Raw genomic sequence first — 18,775 nt, forward strand, 5'->3', positions numbered from 1 at the left:
GCTTTTTTTTTTAATGAAGGGCTTTTGTGGGAAGTGTCACATTAAGATAATTTCCTTGTAGCAGTCAGAAGATATTGATATTAGAGTAGATCACATTAGACAGCAAGATCTTTTATCATTTTTAAGCCAGCAGTTCTGGGAAATGCAAGTCAATTAAAGAAATTAAGTCTCGGTTGAAACAGTAGCTTCCTCAGGTCATTTTAAACTCTGTCAGCATGACTACACCTAACCTGGAGGAGACCCCATGCATCGGACTTATATTAAGAGAAAAGAATTGAAGGAGAAGCTCAAGAATTTTGTCAGTCGATAATTACAGTTCAAGAAGAAAAGAGAAGAAATAATTATAAGTAATTCTGGGGCCATTTGGAGCTGCAGACTCTGATTCATAACAAGAAATTACACAGGAAAAAAATGTGATGCTGTGAAAAACCCCGTTTCTTACAAGGCACTTACTCTCGTTTGTGTGTTCAGTTGCTTAGTAGTGACCGACTCTTCGCAACCCCAAGGACTGTAGCCTACCAGGCGTCCTCTTGCCCATATAATTTTTCAGGCAAAAATACTGGAGTGGGTTGCCATGCTCCCCTCCAGGGGATCTTCCCAACCCAGGGATCAAACTTGCATCTCTTGCGTCTCCTGCACTGGCAAGCAGATTCTTTCCCACTAGCTTCACCTGAGAAGCCCGTGTTACTCTGGACATGCCGCTAGATATTACATTTCTTTGTATGGGTAAATGAAATATTTCAAGCCAAATTACATCGTATTTTCCTCAGCACTCTTTTTTTCCTTTTACTGACGTATTTGTAATCTTCTGTAAAGCTTGGGTTTGTGCCTGAGAAAGAGTTGATTGGGGCGTCTTCCGGATTGGGGAGGGAGGCCCACCCCAGAGGACGAGGTGGTGTCCTGGGCCAGCGCCTCCCACAGGTCCCAGGTCTGAGTCCATGGACTCATCTCCTGACTCATCTGGTGTTTACGGAGCTGCTCTGCGTCCCATGGGCACCGTTTACTGCAAGCGCTGATAGCCCCTGACGATAGAGGTAAGGGCAGCCCCTGTCCTGCAGGCCAGGGGGGTCAAGTGCACAGGGCGTGAGAGAGGGCACTGGGTCCCGGAGGATGGAGGAGGGACTGGCCCCGACGCCTGGGGGCCCAGAGAGGACACCTCGTCCCACGGGAGGGCGGGAGGGGATGCCACTCGATAGGGACCATGAGGATCGGGGGGGATCTTCCCTGGAGTCTGTGGAGGAAGTGGATCCCCCAGGGAGGAGACCGCAGAGCTGATGCAGGAGGTCCCTGCGTGTCCACACCATCCGTGCCCGTCTTTTGGCGGAGGGGGTGGAGATGGACAGAGCTCAGCATGGCCCCCGGCCTGTGTGCCTCTGCATCCGGGCTGGGCCTGTGGTCGTGCTGTGCACATCCCCACACCAATGACCCACTGCAGCAAGTCGGTGTTCTGTGTTGAAACGTGACCTTGCTTTTGCACATCCTCTTAGTACACGGTCCCCGTGCCGCCGGCAGGTGCTGGGACCCACTCCAGTGTTCTTGAGCTTCCCTGGTGGCTCAGCAGTAAAGAATCCGCCTGCAATGCGGGAGACTTGGGTTTGATCCCTGGGTTGGGAAGATCCCCTGGAGAAGGGAACGGCTACCCACTCCAGTATTCTGGCCTGGAGAATTCCATGGACTGTAGAGTCCATGGGGTTGCCAAGAGTCAGAAATGACTGAGCGACTTTCACTTTCACTTCAGACCAGGGTTTGGGGAACCAGGGGGTGGAACAGATGAGACTGACCTCTGTTTGGGGCACGTGTGTCCCCCCCAGCCACCATCCCCCCAGACCTGTAGCTCTTGCTCAGTCATCTCCCTGCCACTCGCTCAGCCCCCAGGCTGCTCGTCTTCCCGGATGTTAGTTCAGTAAGAAAGTGAAAGTGTTAGTCGCTCAGCCGTGTCCGACTCTTTGTGACCCCATGGACTCTACAGTCCATGGAATTCTCCAGGCCAGAATACTGGAGTGGGTAGCCGTTCCCTTCTCCAGGGGATCTTCCCGACCCAGGGATTGAACCTGGGTCTCCCTCATTGTAGGCAGACGCTTTACCATCTGAGTCACCAGGGAAGTCCATACATATATAATTTATCTATTTTTGGCTGTGCTGGGTCTTCGTGCTGTGAGGCCTTGTCTCTCACTGTGGCGAGCGGGGCTACTCTTTGCTGCGTTGCTCGGGCTTCTCGTGTTGGCTTGTCTCGTTGCGGTGGCTTCTCTCATTGCAATGCCTTCTCTCGTTGCAGAGCACAGGCTCGGTAGTTGTGGCACATGGGCTTAGCTTCTCTGTGGCATGTGGGACCCTCCTGGATGAGGGATTGACCTCGAGTCTCCTGCGTTGGCAGGCAGATTCTTTACCCCTGCGCCACCAGGGAAGCCCTGGTAGTTCAGTTTCTAACGCTGCCTGTATTATTTTAACTATTCACCGTGACTCGACTGTGTAAATGTGTGACATTCTACACAGTAAGTAGCAAATACGCTATTTGTGTAAATATTTGGTATGTCAGCACCGATAAACCGTAGGCTATTTGGGACGAAAATCCTGAGTGTCTTTTAACATCACAATTCAGGGACCTGCCCTCCTCCACTCTTGGCAGAAGTTACTTGCTGTTGTTCAAATAGGAAGCCTTTTTTCTATTTGAAAGCTCTAATGACAGACCTTGGGAAGCCTCTGGGAGGAGGCACCTGAGTCCTGGGTCAGATACATCTGAACCGGGATTTGATGCTTCAGCAGGGCAGCCCTGCCTGCCCTGGAAATCAGCTGATGGATGTCCCCGTGGGCTGGGCGGGTCCCACAGAGTGTGGACTGTGAGACTGTCGAGAGCACAGATCTGCTGCAGCTCTGAGAGGAAGCCGGGCCCCCCGGCGGGGGATGCGTCCTGAGAGGCTGGCTCAGATGAACAGGTGGAGAGTCACGCATCTCTCAAGGGTAGAACCGCCCTGGAAAGTGACCAGGTAGGGCAGGGGGAGGTGGGCTGCAGAAACCTCCGGTGGGGTGGGAGGATGGTGAAGGGCTGCATGTCAGCTGGATGTCTTCTCTGGGGACAAGGAGGCCGAACCATGCCTTTTGGGGGAAGCTTTGGGACGCAACCTCAAGGCGCGCCTCAGGAAATAGGATCCGGGGCCACCTGCCCGGGGAGAAGAGTCGAGATGGAGTTCAGAAAGAGGAGATTCCCCCTCACGTAGAGCGAATCAGCCAGCAGTGGAATCTTAGCTTGTGAAGGGCCTGAACGCATCCATGAGGCTTAGCAGCCAGAAGTGAAATGACTGCCCGGGTAACGCGGGGCGGGGCTGGACTGGAGTGGTTCGTCTGTGGACACGTTTAGTCGCCAGCACCTGCTGAGCACCCAGTGGGGCTGGGCGGCTCCAGAGCCTGGCCCAAGGCTCCAGACTCGCCCTGCGGTGCTCCACCAGCCACCGGACCTCCTGCCATGTCTGGCCTCAGACTCGGACAAGGTTGGGCCCAGGTTTCCAGGATAAAAAATGAGCAAGCTCATGCCCAGGTCTAAAGGGAGGTGACAGATCAGGAAAAGGTAGCAGAGCTAGCTCCGCTGATTAAGCTGCATGTGTGAAGCTCATGGCTCTGCATTTGTGTTGACCTTCACCCAAGACAGTTTCAGACTTCAGACAGTGGGTATGGGTTATTGAGGAGCCTTCCCTGGTGGCTCAGATGGTAAAGAATCCACCTGCAATGCAGGAGATGCAGGTTCGATCCCTGGGTCGGGAAGACCCCCTGGAGAAGGGAATGGCAACCCACTCCAGTATTCTTGCCTGGAGAATCCCACGGACAGAGGAGCCTGGCAGGCTACAGTCCACGGGGTCGCAAGAGTTGGACATGATTTAGTGACTCAACCATCACCACATGGGTTTTTGAACCTCTTTTGAGGCAACGAGATTAGAGAGAACTTGGGGGGTGGGATAGGCTGGGTTGGGGGAGGGTTCAGAGCCAGGAGCAAGGAAGCCATCAGGCAGGAGAGGTACATGCAGCCAGCAGGAGGGGGTGCTGGCTGGATGCAAGGCCTGTACAGGTGGACTTGGGCGCTCCAGTAGGACCAGAGTGGGTGTCTGGTTCTCTCTGGGAGAAGCAGCCCCATCCCACTCGGTACTGGATGAATTCCTGGAATTTTGTTCAAGCCATGCCCCATTTCAGAAGGTTCTGGGCAGGAACAGCCAAGTGAAGAAACACCTGGACTCCCTTACCCAGCCCTGTGCTGGTAACAGACTGGCTGATACTTACCCAGTGCTTTATGCTCTTGGCAATGCTTGCCTCACTGGTAACTCTGAGCAGTTAAGGAAGGTGTCGTTATTTCCGTTTTGCAGGTGAGGCAACCGAGGCTCCAGGAGATTTATGGGCTTACTTAGATCACAGCCTTAATGCACAGGAGAGCCAGGCCCCAGATGCCCCAACCTTCTGAATCCCAGTGGTGTGTCCTTGGCATGTTTGGCCGCTTCACCTATGGGTGGGAAAGGGGGTCCAGGTGTAAGTGTCTGGGGATAGACCCAGACCGTCCTGCTGGCCGCCTGGACTTCAGCGCTGACGAGGAGCTGCTTGGTGGGGCCGTGGCAGCGTGGCTATGTTTCTTTGGCCAGCGGTTTCAGTTTCATTGGCTCCAGGGCCATGGGGTTGTCCCAGGTTCTGTTGCCTGGTCTTCTGTGGCTCGTGTTCTCTCCCTCACATTAGCCTTGACAGTTGTTTTCAATATGGGAAGAAACAAGAAATAAATTGGTACTTATACTGGCTCAGACAGTAAAGAATCTGCCTGCAACTCAGGAGACCTACGTTTCATCCCTGGGTTGCAAACATCCCCTGGAAAAGGGACAAGCTACCCACTCCAGTATTCTTGCCTGGAGAATTCCATGGACAGAGGAGCCTGGCAGGCTACAGTCCAGGGGGTCACAAGGAGTTGGACATGACTGAGCGTCAAAACACGTCCAGACTTCACTAGATATTTTCATGTCCTTAATCCCAGCGCCCTCAGGTCGCAGAGGACACGTGGCGGGATGCCGTGGGCCTTGGCTGTGCGTTTTCCAGGGAGTTCTGTCCTGCGAGCCTGGGCCCCTGAGTGACCGTGTCTGGTCTCCCTTTCAGAGCCGCCAACTTCAGGAACTTCACCTTCATCCAGCTGAGCGGAGAATTCTCTCGGGGGAAGGGGCTGGACGTGGGCGCCCGCTCCTGGAAGGGCAGCAACGTGCTGCTCTTCTTCTGCGACGTGGACATCTACTTCACCTCCGAGTTCCTCAACACCTGCAGGCTGAACGCGCAGCCAGGTGGGCTCCCCTCCCGGGCACCCTTCTCGGCACAGCTCGCTCTGATCACCAGCTCCACATCAGCCTTCGGCCCCCCAGTGACGGAGACAGGGGAGCTGTCTCATTGATTCCTCCTTTGGTGTCGCGCTGGGGGCCTGTTGGCTACCGTAGCTCCAGGCTCTCAGTCCCAAAGGCGTGTCCATAACCCCTTTTCTGTTCTCTCCTGGGAGGTCAGCTTCAGGGGATAACCAGGAGCAAGTATGGTGGGGAGGACGTGGGCTGAAACCACAGGGAGGGCGTGTCTGTGCGCAGCCCCCAGGGCAGGAGGGGCCCCGAGCAGAAAGAACCCACGACCCAAAAACTGTTCTCAAAGCCTGGGACTCAGTGGCAAGGCTGACACTCAACTGCTAGCCACTGGAATGGCTGTGTTGGTTGTTAAAAAACCTGAAATGCTTCTGTGTCAGTGGATAAAGAGCAGCCACCCTGGGCTCCCTGAGTCTGTTCCTGCTGCCTGAGGTCACCCTGGCCAGCTGCCCTGAGAGCCAGTAGTTAAAGGGTTAAGATCTGGCTGGGCAGGGGGCATTGAGACCCTTGTTCACACCCATTCCCACTGGTGGTGTCCAATGCTGGAGCCACTGGCCATCAGCCCTTGGAGCATCACCCCCATTCTGGGAAGTCAGGAATCCAAGTCTGTCCATCTGGTCTACCTGCTGCGGTTCTAAGATCTGTCAGGGTCTAGTGAAGAGAAACAGGGACGTGCATGCAGACGCCAGGGGTGTGTCCGAGGGTTGAATATAAGTGAATAAGCCTAATAGCTTTATCTGTCCCTTTAAGCGAATGTTTGTTTTCTGATGTGCAGGGAAGAAGGTGTTTTATCCCGTCCTTTTCAGTCAGTACAATCCAGGCATAATATACGGCCATCACGATGCAATCCCTGCTTTGGAGCAGCAGCTGGTGAGTGCTCCCCTTGGGGCCTGGGTGGGGGGTGCTCTGTTTCATGGCTGTCGTTCCCAGGGGCACCTGGCCACGAGTGGAGGTGAGTGGAAATCTGAGGGTTGCTTCCTTAAGTAATTTGTAAGTTTGGCAGATTTTCTGGCCTTTGCTCCAGCACCTCATCCATTAAAAAGTACTTGCAGTGTTTAAAAGTGGGAAGTAAACAGGAGCAATACCTTAAGAAAGGTAGTTTCACACCTTCATAGCTTTCTTCTGGCATTTTGGAAACCAATATCATTGTATTATGGACGAAGCACGTTTTCCCTTTATTATTGCAAAGCGCTACGAGGTAAGAAAGCTGAGATTCAGGCTCCGATTGGACAGGCAGAAGATGAAAGTTAGAAAGAGGTGGCTGACCCCCCGAGCACACAGTGAGTTAGGGACACGGGGCCAGATCACTGCTCCCACTTACCGTTCCATTAGCATTGGAAGTGTTACCAGCCAGGTGGCTTTCACAGGAGTGTGGGAGGGACTCTGTGCTGAGATCCTGGTGCACAGGTGATGGTAGACACAGCACCCAGGCACTCCTTAAGCTGAGATGTCTTCGTTGGTCCTTTAAGCAGAGAAACAGTGTAGGTTTCAGAAAGATGGGTGAAGGCAGCAGAGAGTCCCCGTGTCGCTGGAAGGCACGCCCCCCAGGGTTGTTGTCACCCAGCTGCCATCGTCTGCAGAGACCAGGGGGCTTGTCTAAAGCCGATGCGGGCTCAGGCTGCGGGCGGGGGCCACTGCCTTGAGAGCCCTGTCTCTTGTGGAGGTAAAGCCGCGTCCTGTCTCCTCTCACGCTGGAGAACAGAAGCTTCCCTGTGACCCTGAGGAGTGCTGGACTCCCCAGTGCTTTCCTGCAGTGGGAAGGGAAGCTGATTTCATTGAACACGTGTTCTAAGAAGTTCTTTAGGAGGGCCAATTCTGTGTTGAAGCTTCCAGATGTAGGAAAACCTGTTCTCTCCCATCCCCGCCACCCCCACCCGCCCCCCCGCCCCGCATCCTGGGTCCCCTTCCTGTTCTTCTCTGGCAGCTGATATATAATGACCTTTTCCAGAAAGTTCCAGCTTGGGCTGCTGCAGGCTGGACAAGGGTGATTCTGCACCCCGCCCCAGTTGGAGCCTGACCATCATCCTCTCTCCCCCAGGGAAGTTTGAATATCGCAGCTTCTTTGTCCGACTCTGCATGCTGTGTATATACTCAGGTGCTCTGCACATCAACACTGTGAGAGCTCTTCACTCCCCAAGAACCAAGTTTACCTACTTAGGGGTGATAACCGCCCCTGTTGAGACAGAGAAATTTCACATTTCCTTTCCATAGAGTTCTTAGCTTCTCATAGGGCTCCAGTGGGAATCGAATTCCAGGTTTATTTCCTTTCAGCCATTCAGTATTAGTTCCTCTGATTTTAAACAAAGTACTGCTTTGCATTTGACGTTGAATGGGCTTCGTGGTTCAGCTTCAAATCAAGGCCTTACTTCTTGCAGGGATGTCATTTCATTGAACAGTTTAAAAGTTTCATCCTTTTGTTGCTGTTCCTGTAGGGAAGCTGGAGAATCTGGTCAAACCAGTTTCTCAGATCCTCAGGATAAGTGGTCAGGTCAGAAGCAGAACTCAGATTGCTGTGTCCACAGCTCCGAGGCCTCTGAGCTCTCCTGCAACCTTGACCACTCACATCCAAGTCCACCTGAGACCTTCACTCTTTCTCCTAGACTCAGCCTGGGTCACACAGCCAGCTAGAGCTCAGGTCAATACCGGGATTCACTTACCTAGTGTGATGGAAACAGTTTTGCTTGGGATTTAGGTGAGAACCGAAACAGAAGGGAAATGTCAGAGGAGAACATCCAACCCCAGAAGTTAATACGGTGGAGAGAGGACGTGTGGGTGCAGAGAGGGGGTAAAATAAAAGGTGGTGATTGGAGGTGGGCGAATTAGGAAAGACTTCCTGCCAGGGGTTCATTTTGGCTCAGTCTTGAAACATCCGACACATACTTATTAATAAATTCTCGAGAGCCTTCGCTGGAACACGTCTGTATCAAGGGGAAGGCAAAGCTCAAATGCAGAACTCGGCTGTGACAGGTGACGGCCACGTCCAGACAAGAGGCAGGCTTTGCCGGCAGCCCTGCTGATGACTTGGGTACCACTTATCACTTCTGGCTGTTGCCTCTGACATTGGATGACATCTGATAACATTTGCCTGCAGACAAAGGCAAGAAACCAAACTTAAGGGATCTTCTTTTGTGTTCGGGTTACTTCTTTCTGTACATTTGAGTACAGTTGGTAATCAGCATTAAGTGAAATCATGGGATTTCATACTATTGTTTGACCTATTGAGTTTTAAACCTGAGATGAGCCTTGCTGATGCTTTAGTGTAGAAACAGCCTTCCAAGAAAGGAATAACCCTAATTTAAATAATTGCTAATTTCAGACATCCCCTTTCCCGGTTTGAGCCTTGTCAGTTCCTGCTGAGGCCCCAGGCAAGAAGCTGTCAGAAATCCTCTCTCCTTACGCTCCAGTCTCTCTGTCACCTTAGGCCAGAGATGAAATTCCAAAACACAGATTAATTCTATTAAAAAAAAGAAATCTTTGAGGACTTTGCTGATGGTCCGGTGGTTAAGATTCTGCGCTTCCAATGCAGGGGACACAGGTTCGATCCCTGGTCAGGGAACTAAAATCCCACAAACCATGTGGTATGCTCCAAATGAAGTGTTCAAAGCCCCATCTGTGAAGGGAGAAGGAGCTGCCTGTCTTCCAGACGTCAGTCCTCCCACGGGGCCTGGTTTGGGCGCCCTCTGACGTCTCGAAACAGAGCTGAGGAGAGAGTTCCTTGCTGGTCCTGGCCATACCAGCACAGCCCTGACCCCTGATTCCTTTGGGGGTGAACTGCCCTCCACAATCTGACCCTCAGACTGATCACAGAGGAGTTGTCTGCAGACCCTGGCACCCGGGTGTGACCCGCTGCTCTGCCAGGCGGGCAGCCCTGCCCGGGGTCTCCCAAGCTGCCCGCCCCGCCCCCCCGCCCAGGGCCATCTCCTCTCCAGCACTGAGGCCACGATGCCTGGCTGCTCCCTCTGCCACGTGGCCCTGCCCCCCACTGTCTGACGAGTGGTCAGCATGCACCTAGTGTGCAGGCCCGGCCTCAGCTCTCTCTGCTTAGGCCCTTCTCTCTCCTTTTGTCCAAAGAAGAGTTTGCCACTGGCCCACTGCTCTGCCAGCGGGCAGCCCTGTCCGGGGTCTCCCGAGCTGCCTGCCCCCGCCCCCCAGGGCCATCTCTCCAGCACTGAGGCCACGATGCCTGGTGTGCAGGCCCGGCCTCAGCTCTCTCTGCTTAGACCCTTCTCTCTCCTTTCGTCCAAAGAGGACGTTGTCACTGGCCCAACTTTCAGTTTAAACTTCTAAGAACTGGTAACTGGGCCTGGGTCATCCTTTGGTCTGTTTTTCTTTGTTCCACTAGCAGACTCTCCCTGAGAACCGAGAGTCCCACTAACGCATGCTGTGTCCATGGCCTTGGGGCAGCTGGCATTCTCTGCCTGCGTGGTCCTGTGAAAAGGACTGTCCCGCTCACATCACAGGGAGAACCTTGCAGCTCAGGGCTGGGTGCCACTTGTTCAGAACTCTCCATGCTGGGGCACAGGTTGGGGACTCCCTCCTACTGCAGGATGAGGGGCAGCCTGGCCCCGGGACCCGCAGACCAGGGTGTCCGCTGCTCACTGCGTGATGCCTGGCCCGGGGCAGGCCCTTCCCGGAAGGTGTTTATGGAGCATCCCAGGACGTCAGCGGAGCACTGGCCAGGCGAGAGGCAGGCCTGCAGACCCCGGGCCTGTGGGGTTTCCGGTGACGTGAGGCCGGCCAGATGCAGCAGCCTTGGTTCTGGGGAGCCTGTCTCTGACGTAGAGGAAATATTCTGCCTGAGTATTTGTAGTTGTTTACCTTCTGACCGAGCATGCTTCCTGCGTGACTGTGGGGAGCCGCCTTCCTGCATCTGTGGGGAGAGGCTGATCTGTGCTTGGCATTCGGTCCTGATCAGAAGTCATCACTCCCGTCGCGTGACCACCATCCTGCGGGGTGTGGCCGGCACGGGCGGTGCCTGCTGGGCTCGGAGCGTGGAGACGGGGCTGGCGGAGGGGCAGGCGGCCTTGTGACGAGCAGGGCGCCAGAAACGGGTGCCATCCCGGCCGGGCGATGCTCCCCTTACGGCATCACCATCGTCTGCAGTCTCCTCCTCCTCTGACGTGGTGGACATCGCCCGTGTGTGTCGCTCTGCCCCGTCCGGAAGCCGGGGGCAGAGGTTCTAAGAAGTCGAGCCATCTGTTCTGAGCCTAGGAAGGCGGAAGCCTTTCTATCTGTGGGTCCAGATCTCACAGTTCTGGGGATCTCCTCGGTGGATGCCTAGGCCTTGGGCTGAACTCCTCGCGGCTAAGCATTCCCTACCGGAGCTGTGCCTGTCTCCGGCGGCCGGGCGCTCTCCTTCTCTGGCGGAGGGGTGACTGAGGGCCGGCGCCTGTGCACTGTGTTCGGGGGGCTGCAGGTCTAGCCGTGAAGGAGACCCGGAGCCTGTGTTTGCCAGTGGTGGTGGGTGGGTGTGGACCGCAGACCGAAACAGCCCATCAGCAGGAGAGCTTCCGGGAGCCATGGTGTTTCAGGGAAAATGTAAACCGGCCCATGGGACTCCAGGTGGGAGCTGATGCTGGCGGGGGGGTCAGCGTGACCACTCTCAGCAGAGTCCCCGTGGTGGGCGACCCTGGCTGGATGGTGTCCAGCGGGTGTCCAGCCTTTGGAGGCCTGTGAACCTGGCACATTCACGGGGACCCAAGACGGGCAGGGCAGGCAGGAGCAGATCACCCGGGGCCTCTGTGGGCCCTGGAGTTCCCCACAGGTTTTATTCTGATGGCCTCGGGGCGGCGGGAGCTAACCCACTACAGGGCTTGGATGGGGCCGGGCTGTGGTCTGACGCACACTCGAGGCCCCTCAGGCTCCAGTTGAAGGGTGTGGACTCGGCCAGCGTGCCCGTCTGTACGGGCATGTCTGTACACCCTCAGCGTGCCCGTCTGTACGGGCCCATCTGTACGCCCTCAGCGTACCCCGACGGTACCTGCTGAGGGCACCACCAGGTCCGTCCCCACGAAGGGCTGAATGTCCACATGCGCTTCCGATACCAGCTTTCCGTGGCCTGTGGGCTTCAGAGCCCGTGTTGAGAAGTGTGTGTGTCCTCATTCCCCGCCCACAGGTCACCTTCCTCTGTCCCACTGTCCCCAGGTGAGGGTCACACCTTGCCGGGCTCTGCATCCACTCAGTGGGTCCTGGCTGGCCACCTCCGTAATCCCACTTTCTTCCCCAGCACTGGCCCTTGTTTTCCCCACTTGGGGCTTTCTCTCAAATTCCAGGGAGGCCTCCGCCACAAGTTTGAAGTTGGGGTGCTGGGGCTACTCTCTCACTGCATTTTTACCCAGGTCTTGTCCCCACCGCCAGAAAGGACAGGAGCCATCAGCTTCGGGAGAAACAGTGTCCCTGCCACTGCCGGAGGGGAGCAGAAGCCATTTCTAAAAAGGGACGCGGTGGAGATTTTCCTAGGCTTTCCTGCCCTGTGAACTCTCTCCAGCTGATACTAATAAATTATTATTGTTGCTGGGGGCTTATTCTGCAGCGGGCCTTTGTTCTGGAGTTGAGCTGGGAGGACACAGGCCCCCTCCTGGCCCTCCTTCTCCTTGGTCTGGTTCATGCCAGGCGGAGTGCCGATGACCTCTGTGTGTGTAGATTGCAGTAGAATAAGGTGGTCTCGTTGGTTGCAGGGTAAAGGGAATGTTAAGTCCATCACGGCTTCTGCAGGCCATTTGTTGAGTGTAGTCTAGCCTGTGCAGTGGATAGAGTGAAGCTTCCCTGGTGGCTCAACAGTGCAGAATCTGCCTGCAATGCAGGAGTCCCAGGACAAGTGTGTTTGATCCTGGGTTTGGAAGGTCCCCTGGAGGGGCATCACAACCCACTCCAGTATTCTTCTGAAGAATCCCATGGACAGAGGAGCCTGGTGGGCTACAGTCCATGGGGTCACAAAGAGTGGCACACGACTGAAGCAAGGATGCTCACCCACGAATAGAGTGAGCCCTCAGGAATGTGGGCGCAGTAGGGAGTGAGTGTTTAGGTGCTGGGCTGGACGAGCCCTCGGGGCGACTTGGCTCAACCTCCTGATTAAAGAAGAGGAAACAGAGGGACGGGGGGCCTGCCTGAGGCAGATGTGCTGGCCGGCGGGCTTGTGGGTCAGGACGTGTTGTTTCCAGTTAGCGGGGACCCAGGCCTGGCGTCCCAGGTGGAGACTGCAGACAGGAGGGGACCCTGCTGGGGGGCCTCCTTTCCTCCCAGCACCTACGTGAGTTTCCAGAATGAATCTGGGAAAATAACCAATACGGTCACAAATCTGTTTGCAGGTTTACTGCAGCCGCACATATATAAATAACAAAAAACACCTTTGAAGTCTTGCTGCTCCAACAAGTATGTTGGAAATGGACTTTTGAAGTGAGACATGCACAGGTCCTGGCCCGGCTTTTTACAGTTGCATCCTCACCCAGAGGGGACCACCCCCAACTATTCAGACTGGGAGAGCAGATGGTACTAAAGCAGTCCATGGATGAGTGGACAGAGCGTGTCCCCAGGACCTGGCTTCACCACGTCCTCATCCTGGGCCAGCACTGCTGACTCGGGCTTTCTTTTCATCCCCTGAGGGGTCCTGTTCGCGCCCTGGGCCAGGATGGCTGAGTTCCAGGTCCTTCTCTCTCCTTCTTTCAAACGTCCCCAGCCCGGTGTTGGGCTGGACACACAAATGGCTTTTCCATGGTGCTGCCCCAAACCGGCCTTCCCCACTGGTCTCTGTGTGTATGTGTGTGTGTGTGGAAGCCTACATCTAGAAACACCCCAGCTAGAGGTGCCATAAGTCACCGGGCATGTTGAGGACAGAGGGGGATGTTGCTGTGCCTGGTCATCCACGCCCCGACCAGAGGGTGACTGTGTCAGCGGCTCCCCCTGCCCCCATGTCCACTCCATCTCCCTCCGTCCAGTGATGGCACTCTCCCTGCAGGTCATAAAGAAGGAGACTGGATTCTGGAGAGATTTCGGGTTCGGGATGACGTGCCAGTACCAGTCCGACTTCATCAACATAGGTGAGCCCAGAGCCCATTCCCTGATGGAGACCGTGCGGGTCCCTAAGAAGGCCACTCCCTGGGAGGTCGCTGCATAAACGTGGCTCCAGACCAAGTCTCTCAGGGCTTGGCCCTGCACCCTCTGCACAGAGCATCCTCCACGGGGAGGGGATCCCCTGGATGGAAGGGCTGGGAGGGTCCCAGTTTCTCTGTGCTGAACCTGTGAAAATCCTAGACATCACTTCAGGTCCCCAGTGTGCAGGCACTGTCAACATGCACACGGGCACACGGGCACACGTATGTACACCGATGCCTACATGCATGTGCATGCACGCACACACACACATCTAGAACCCAGAGGGGAAAGGTTGTAGATTGGAGGCCAAGTCTCAGAGAGGCAGAGGGACCTCACAGCTAGAGAGCCCCAAGGGTCTCCTGTCCCCTGGGAGACAGCACATCACTCCCCAGGGCAGCACCCACTCTCCAGCCTCTAGAGGGAATGGCGTGGATTGTACACAACCAGGGGATGAGTGAACAGGCCAGAGCCGTGATCTTGGGCCCAGGACCTTGGGTGGTCCCCTGGAGGCCTGTCCTCACGTGGAGACACCCACCTTTGCGTCTCCTGGGGGTCCCCAGTCTTGTTCTCTCTTCACCGCCTCCCCTCTCGCCCAAGGCCTTGGGCTTCTCCTTGTAAGGTCAGTGAGTTGATCTGAGGAGTTCCAGGAAGTCTGGTAGACAGCAGGGACTATAGGACCCTCAAAGAAATCACCTAACTAAATAAAAGCCCAAAGGACTTCCTGGAGGTCTAGTGTTTAAGATGCTGAGCTTCCACTGCAGGGGGCACAGGTTCTATCCCTGGTCAGGGAACTAAGATCCTGCATGCCTTGTGGCACAGCCAGAAAACAGAAAGAGAAAAAAAAAACCACCTAATGTCTTGAAGTTAAGCCCTGTAAGAAAGAATAGAACACACAAGTCAAGGGTCTCTGGCGAGTGTGCTCAGATTCCCAGCAGGTCACCACGGGTGTGCTTCGATTTCTCTCTAAATGGCCTAAATTATTATGTGTAAATCTAATTTTCAAAAATGACCTATTTTAAAACTTTTCTGAAGGAAATTTCCATTTTGAGAAACTCTTGTTTCCTTGTTCTGTGTGCAAGGAAAAGTGACTCTGCGATGATGTACGTTTATCGAATTTGGACTTAAGAGAGGCACAGCGGCCGCTGGTGTGACAAACAAGACTTGACTTTGGGCCCCGACCCAGAATCCTGCGTGTTTCCTCAACTGCCCAGCGGCCCTGCTCACAGGCAGGGGTGTGTCGAGCCCCGCCCCCAACTTCTGGCTCCATCAGAGCAGCGTGGCCTGGGGGCTGCAGGGAATCCGGCTAAATGACACAGCCACTGAGTGTTGAGTCACTGTTTCTTATGCGAGGCCAGGAAGTCTCTGGAAGCAATGAACAGTGACAAGCAAGTGGCCACTGCTTCCCGGTTCTGTCTGGGACGTGGTGGCTTTAAGTTAATAGACAGGGGGATGTCACCATTCACAAAGGTGTGAAGGAGCCACTGTGATGTGAAGTAAGATGTCTTAAGTAAAACTTCAGAACTGTGAGGCCAGTCCTCTTAAAGTGACTCCTCTCACCGGCTTGCGGGGGCCCCTCACAGCTTTGGGGACTCCAGTCCGCAGGAGCGAGGGCAGTTTTGTAGGACATGAATTTTTCACACCTCCGGGCCCTCCCTGGTCTTTTCTCTGCAGGGGCAGGAGGGGGCCACGTTCGACAGAGCCCCACGAATTTCCGTTCAGAGTTTTGGGTTGGGACATCGGGGGCGCTGCGGGCATAGCTGACCCCCACGTTGCTATGACGACAGCCCAGCTGCAGCTGCCCAGGCTTCCGGGATTCGGCGAGGCCTGGGGTGCGGTCTCGCCAGGGGGGTTCCTGAGTTCTCTGACCCCGGCAGACACGCACCACCTGGGCTCGGGGGGTCAGGGCGGGGAGACCTCCCCAAGCTGCTTCTACTGAGCGCGCTGGTGCTGGGTGGGGCCGGGGCCCAGCCAGGGCCCTCCGGCGCGCGTTCAGCCGTGTCTTCTGCCCCGCAGGCGGCTTCGACCTGGACATCAGAGGCTGGGGCGGCGAGGACGTGCACCTCTACCGCAAGTACCTGCACAGCAATCTGGTGGTGGTGCGCGCACCCGCGCGGGGCCTCTTCCACCTGTGGCACGAGAAACGCTGCGAGGATGAGCTGGCGCCCGAGCAGTACCGGATGTGCATGCAGTCCAAGGCCATGAACGAGGCGTCCCACGGGCAGCTGGGGATGCTGGTGTTCCGGCACGAGATCGAGGCCCACCTCCGCAGACAGAGACACAAGACGGGCAGCAAGAAGTCATGAACGGCCCCTGCAGGGAAGCAGGGGTGCGGAGACTCTTTATTTTTTTTTTCTTTCCTTTTTGCCGTTGCAACAAGGAAAAATATTGCCCCAAAAGGGCAAGGAAAGCATTCGACTGGTTAGTAAAACGGACGAGGGGGGTTTCTTTCTGCCTGTATAGCTTATGCAAGAAGCATCAAACGCCCCCCTACTTGGCTGCAGAAGCAGCCCAAACACACCAAACCGCGGCGACCAACAGAGACGGTCTCATTGTGAGCTTGAAGGCGTGGAGGTTGTGATTGTGTTTACAGCAAAGTGAGTGCTGTTGTTCTGCGCTTATTGAAATATTCATGAAGGAAGGGAAGCTTTGTAAAAAGTTCATTAGGATGGAAGGCCAGCACATGCCTCCCGGTCTGAGGGGTGATCAGCCCTTCTCTGGGGTCTGGGAGCTGAGAGATCGGGATGCCGGCAAGGAGACCGTGTGAAATTCAAAGATACACTCATGGTGATCTTTGTGAATATAGTAAGCAAAACCAAATGGACTAAAAATGAGAAAACAAAGAAACTCGTAGCTATTGTATCATCTCCCCCAATATTAACCAGAAGTAATCTACTCATCTTTTTGGTTGTAGTTTTAACCATCTCTGTTAATTTTATTTAAAAATGCACTTTTTTTGGCTTATGAGTTATATTCTGCTTATTTAATTACCCATTTGCAAGCCTTATGAAGAGAGCACAAGTTAGCTACATTTTGGTATTTTCTAAGAAGATACTTTTCGCTGCCTTGGTTCAGTTCAGAGCATCAGATTGTGACCCACAGCCGGGGATATGGCAGACGCTGATCCTGTGGGGAGTGGCCAGCAGACGGTCATCAAGGGGATGGCGTGGCTTGGGGCTGCTGACCACACGGGCACACGGATACTTTATCTGAAGAGTATTTCCAAAGTGGAGCAACTGAACACTGGTGGGAATAGAAAATGTACTTTTTACCTTAACAGAGAAGGAAACAAACTCATTCAGACTGGTGATAAAAGTCAGAAAACACGTTTTCTCCTCAGGGGAACTGGGGACCACTTTCTTACCTGTTGAAATAAACCAAAGCAGACTGTATGAACCAAACGCTCTCTTTTCTAAGCAGGGTGCTCTTCCTGGCTTCTGGCTTCCACGAGAAGAAACACAAGGAAACGTCTTTAATGAAAGGTCACTCCACCCGCCAGCAGCCGGTGGGACAGACGATTTTGAGGTGGGATCTTCCAACACAGCCGAGCGGCAGTGACTTAATTGTTTTTTAAATTACGCTGTTCTACTCAGTCACCAAGATGCTTCTGAAAATCTCATTTTATTACATTTTACAACTATTAAAAAAAATAAACGCAGTTAACATTTAGTGGTTTCTATGTTTATGTGAAAATTATTTACTTATTAGCCAGCACCAGATACAGAAGCTAATTATCTCTCATGTGCCTTGCCTTCTGTTTGTCCACAATCAACTCATTGTTTAAAAGCTCCAAGAACAGTCAAGCTGTTGGTGTGCTGGGGTCCAGCCCCGGCTGATCCAGGGTATTCGAAGCGGGGATGGCGTCGGCGAGGGTCAGGATACAATAGCTTCAATTAGATATTAATTAAAGATATAAAGAGTAATAAAATAAGGATAGCTCAGTAGGAAAATTCAGTGGAGAAAAGAGGCTGAGTAGCTTGGTTTACGCGGGAGACCAATAAAACTTCAAGACAAGAAGCTTGCACCACTTACGTAGGCCGCAGGCGTCCTTCTGTTCTCCCGAAGGAGAGGAGACACTGAGGCCTCCCCGGTCGGATCTTAGAAGCCCAGGCAAAATTAGTAAGCTTGGTGGGTTCCGCGCTCCAGATGGAGACTCAGCCAGAGTGAGAGAGAGAGAGACATGGGGAGACCAGTATTTCGAGAAACTGATCCCCATTCTTTATTTTCCAGAGTCTGTTTTTATACACTGAGATGTTATACAAAAGTCACGTGGGGACAGCAGTCCTGACTTTTATTAAAGTCAGGTGCTTCATACAAATGTATACAGAGGTCTTAGGGGTGTTACATCATCTTCTGGCCAGGGGGCCTGCTGACAATTTACGACCCTCTCCTTGTGACAACAGTCAGTCAACCAGAACACTTATTTCTCCAGGGGTGATTATTCTTAAAACAGACACCACCCAAATAAAGTTACATTCCTATAGGGTGAGGGTGTAGTGGGTTTTAGTTAAGGAAAGAATTTACTTAGCCTAAGGTCTAACATGATTAATATCAAAGGTTAATACTTATTTCTTCTATATATTCATTAATGTGTGTAAGGGCAGGGGATATGGAGACTTAGCAACAAACATTGGCTCAACAAATGAAAAACCCTTCACCAATACAATTTCTAATCAGCCCACTATACTTACACTAATAGTTTTCTAACTTTTCTAAGGAACCTGTGTTTAGAAGGTTTAAAGCATCTCGTGCCTCTCACGGTTGGGAGGCTGTGAGCAATCACATGTGGCCAGAAAAGCCTGTCAGGCAGGCCAGAGAACCTTCAGAGGAGTTTGTAGGTTAAAACACTCTTATCACGCCCAGGAATTATTATTAACTGGAGCTCTAAGTTAACTCCTTTTCCGAAAGAGGTGGTGGGGGACAGCCCCCCGTAAAGTCAGAGGTGTAGGTGAGAGCACAAAGTAGTAAAGTAGGCAGGCTCTGGTTATGGGGGTAGATGCTCGAGGATTTCCAGGGGGACTCCTGAGGCTCGATCCCGCCTTTGCACATGTCGAGCCTCCTTCCTCATGACCTTTGCCACGGGCGGAGTACCTCACTCTGGCCCCCAACAGGTGGGTAAAAAAAAACAAAATGCATTGTACTGATTTGTACTGGTAGTTCATAAAATCCAATTAAAACCCAGGACGTGAATGGAAGGCGGCATTGGACAGCTAATAAAATGTGATTTGTGGGTACAATTTCTTCTTGAAGTCAGAACACCAGGTCTCTAGTTTCTGGAGATGGGTTTCCTGAGTGTCGACCAACTCCCCTTGGCTCTGCGGCATTTC

The 18,775-nt window shown here is 53.7% G+C and overlaps 1 protein-coding gene across 4 annotated transcripts in view; it reads left to right on the top strand.

The window, feature by feature from the left end:
* CSGALNACT1 (chondroitin sulfate N-acetylgalactosaminyltransferase 1) overlaps window positions 1–17,117 on the top strand; it is a 339,116-nt gene extending 321,999 nt beyond the window's left edge. For all 4 annotated transcript variants that reach the window (XM_070781517.1, XM_070781520.1, XM_070781519.1 and 1 more), the window contains exons 6-9: window positions 5,119–5,297; window positions 6,136–6,230; window positions 13,315–13,396; window positions 15,465–17,117. In XM_070781517.1, coding sequence (XP_070637618.1) covers window positions 5,119–5,297; window positions 6,136–6,230; window positions 13,315–13,396; window positions 15,465–15,754 — 646 coding nt within the window. In that variant the 3' untranslated portion in view covers window positions 15,755–17,117. The remainder of the gene's footprint in view (window positions 1–5,118; window positions 5,298–6,135; window positions 6,231–13,314; window positions 13,397–15,464) is intronic.
* The last annotated feature ends 1,658 nt before the right edge of the window (window positions 17,118–18,775 follow it).

Source organism: Bos indicus, chromosome 27, assembly GCF_029378745.1.
Source record: "Bos indicus isolate NIAB-ARS_2022 breed Sahiwal x Tharparkar chromosome 27, NIAB-ARS_B.indTharparkar_mat_pri_1.0, whole genome shotgun sequence".
Taxonomy (NCBI): domain Eukaryota; kingdom Metazoa; phylum Chordata; class Mammalia; order Artiodactyla; family Bovidae; genus Bos; species Bos indicus.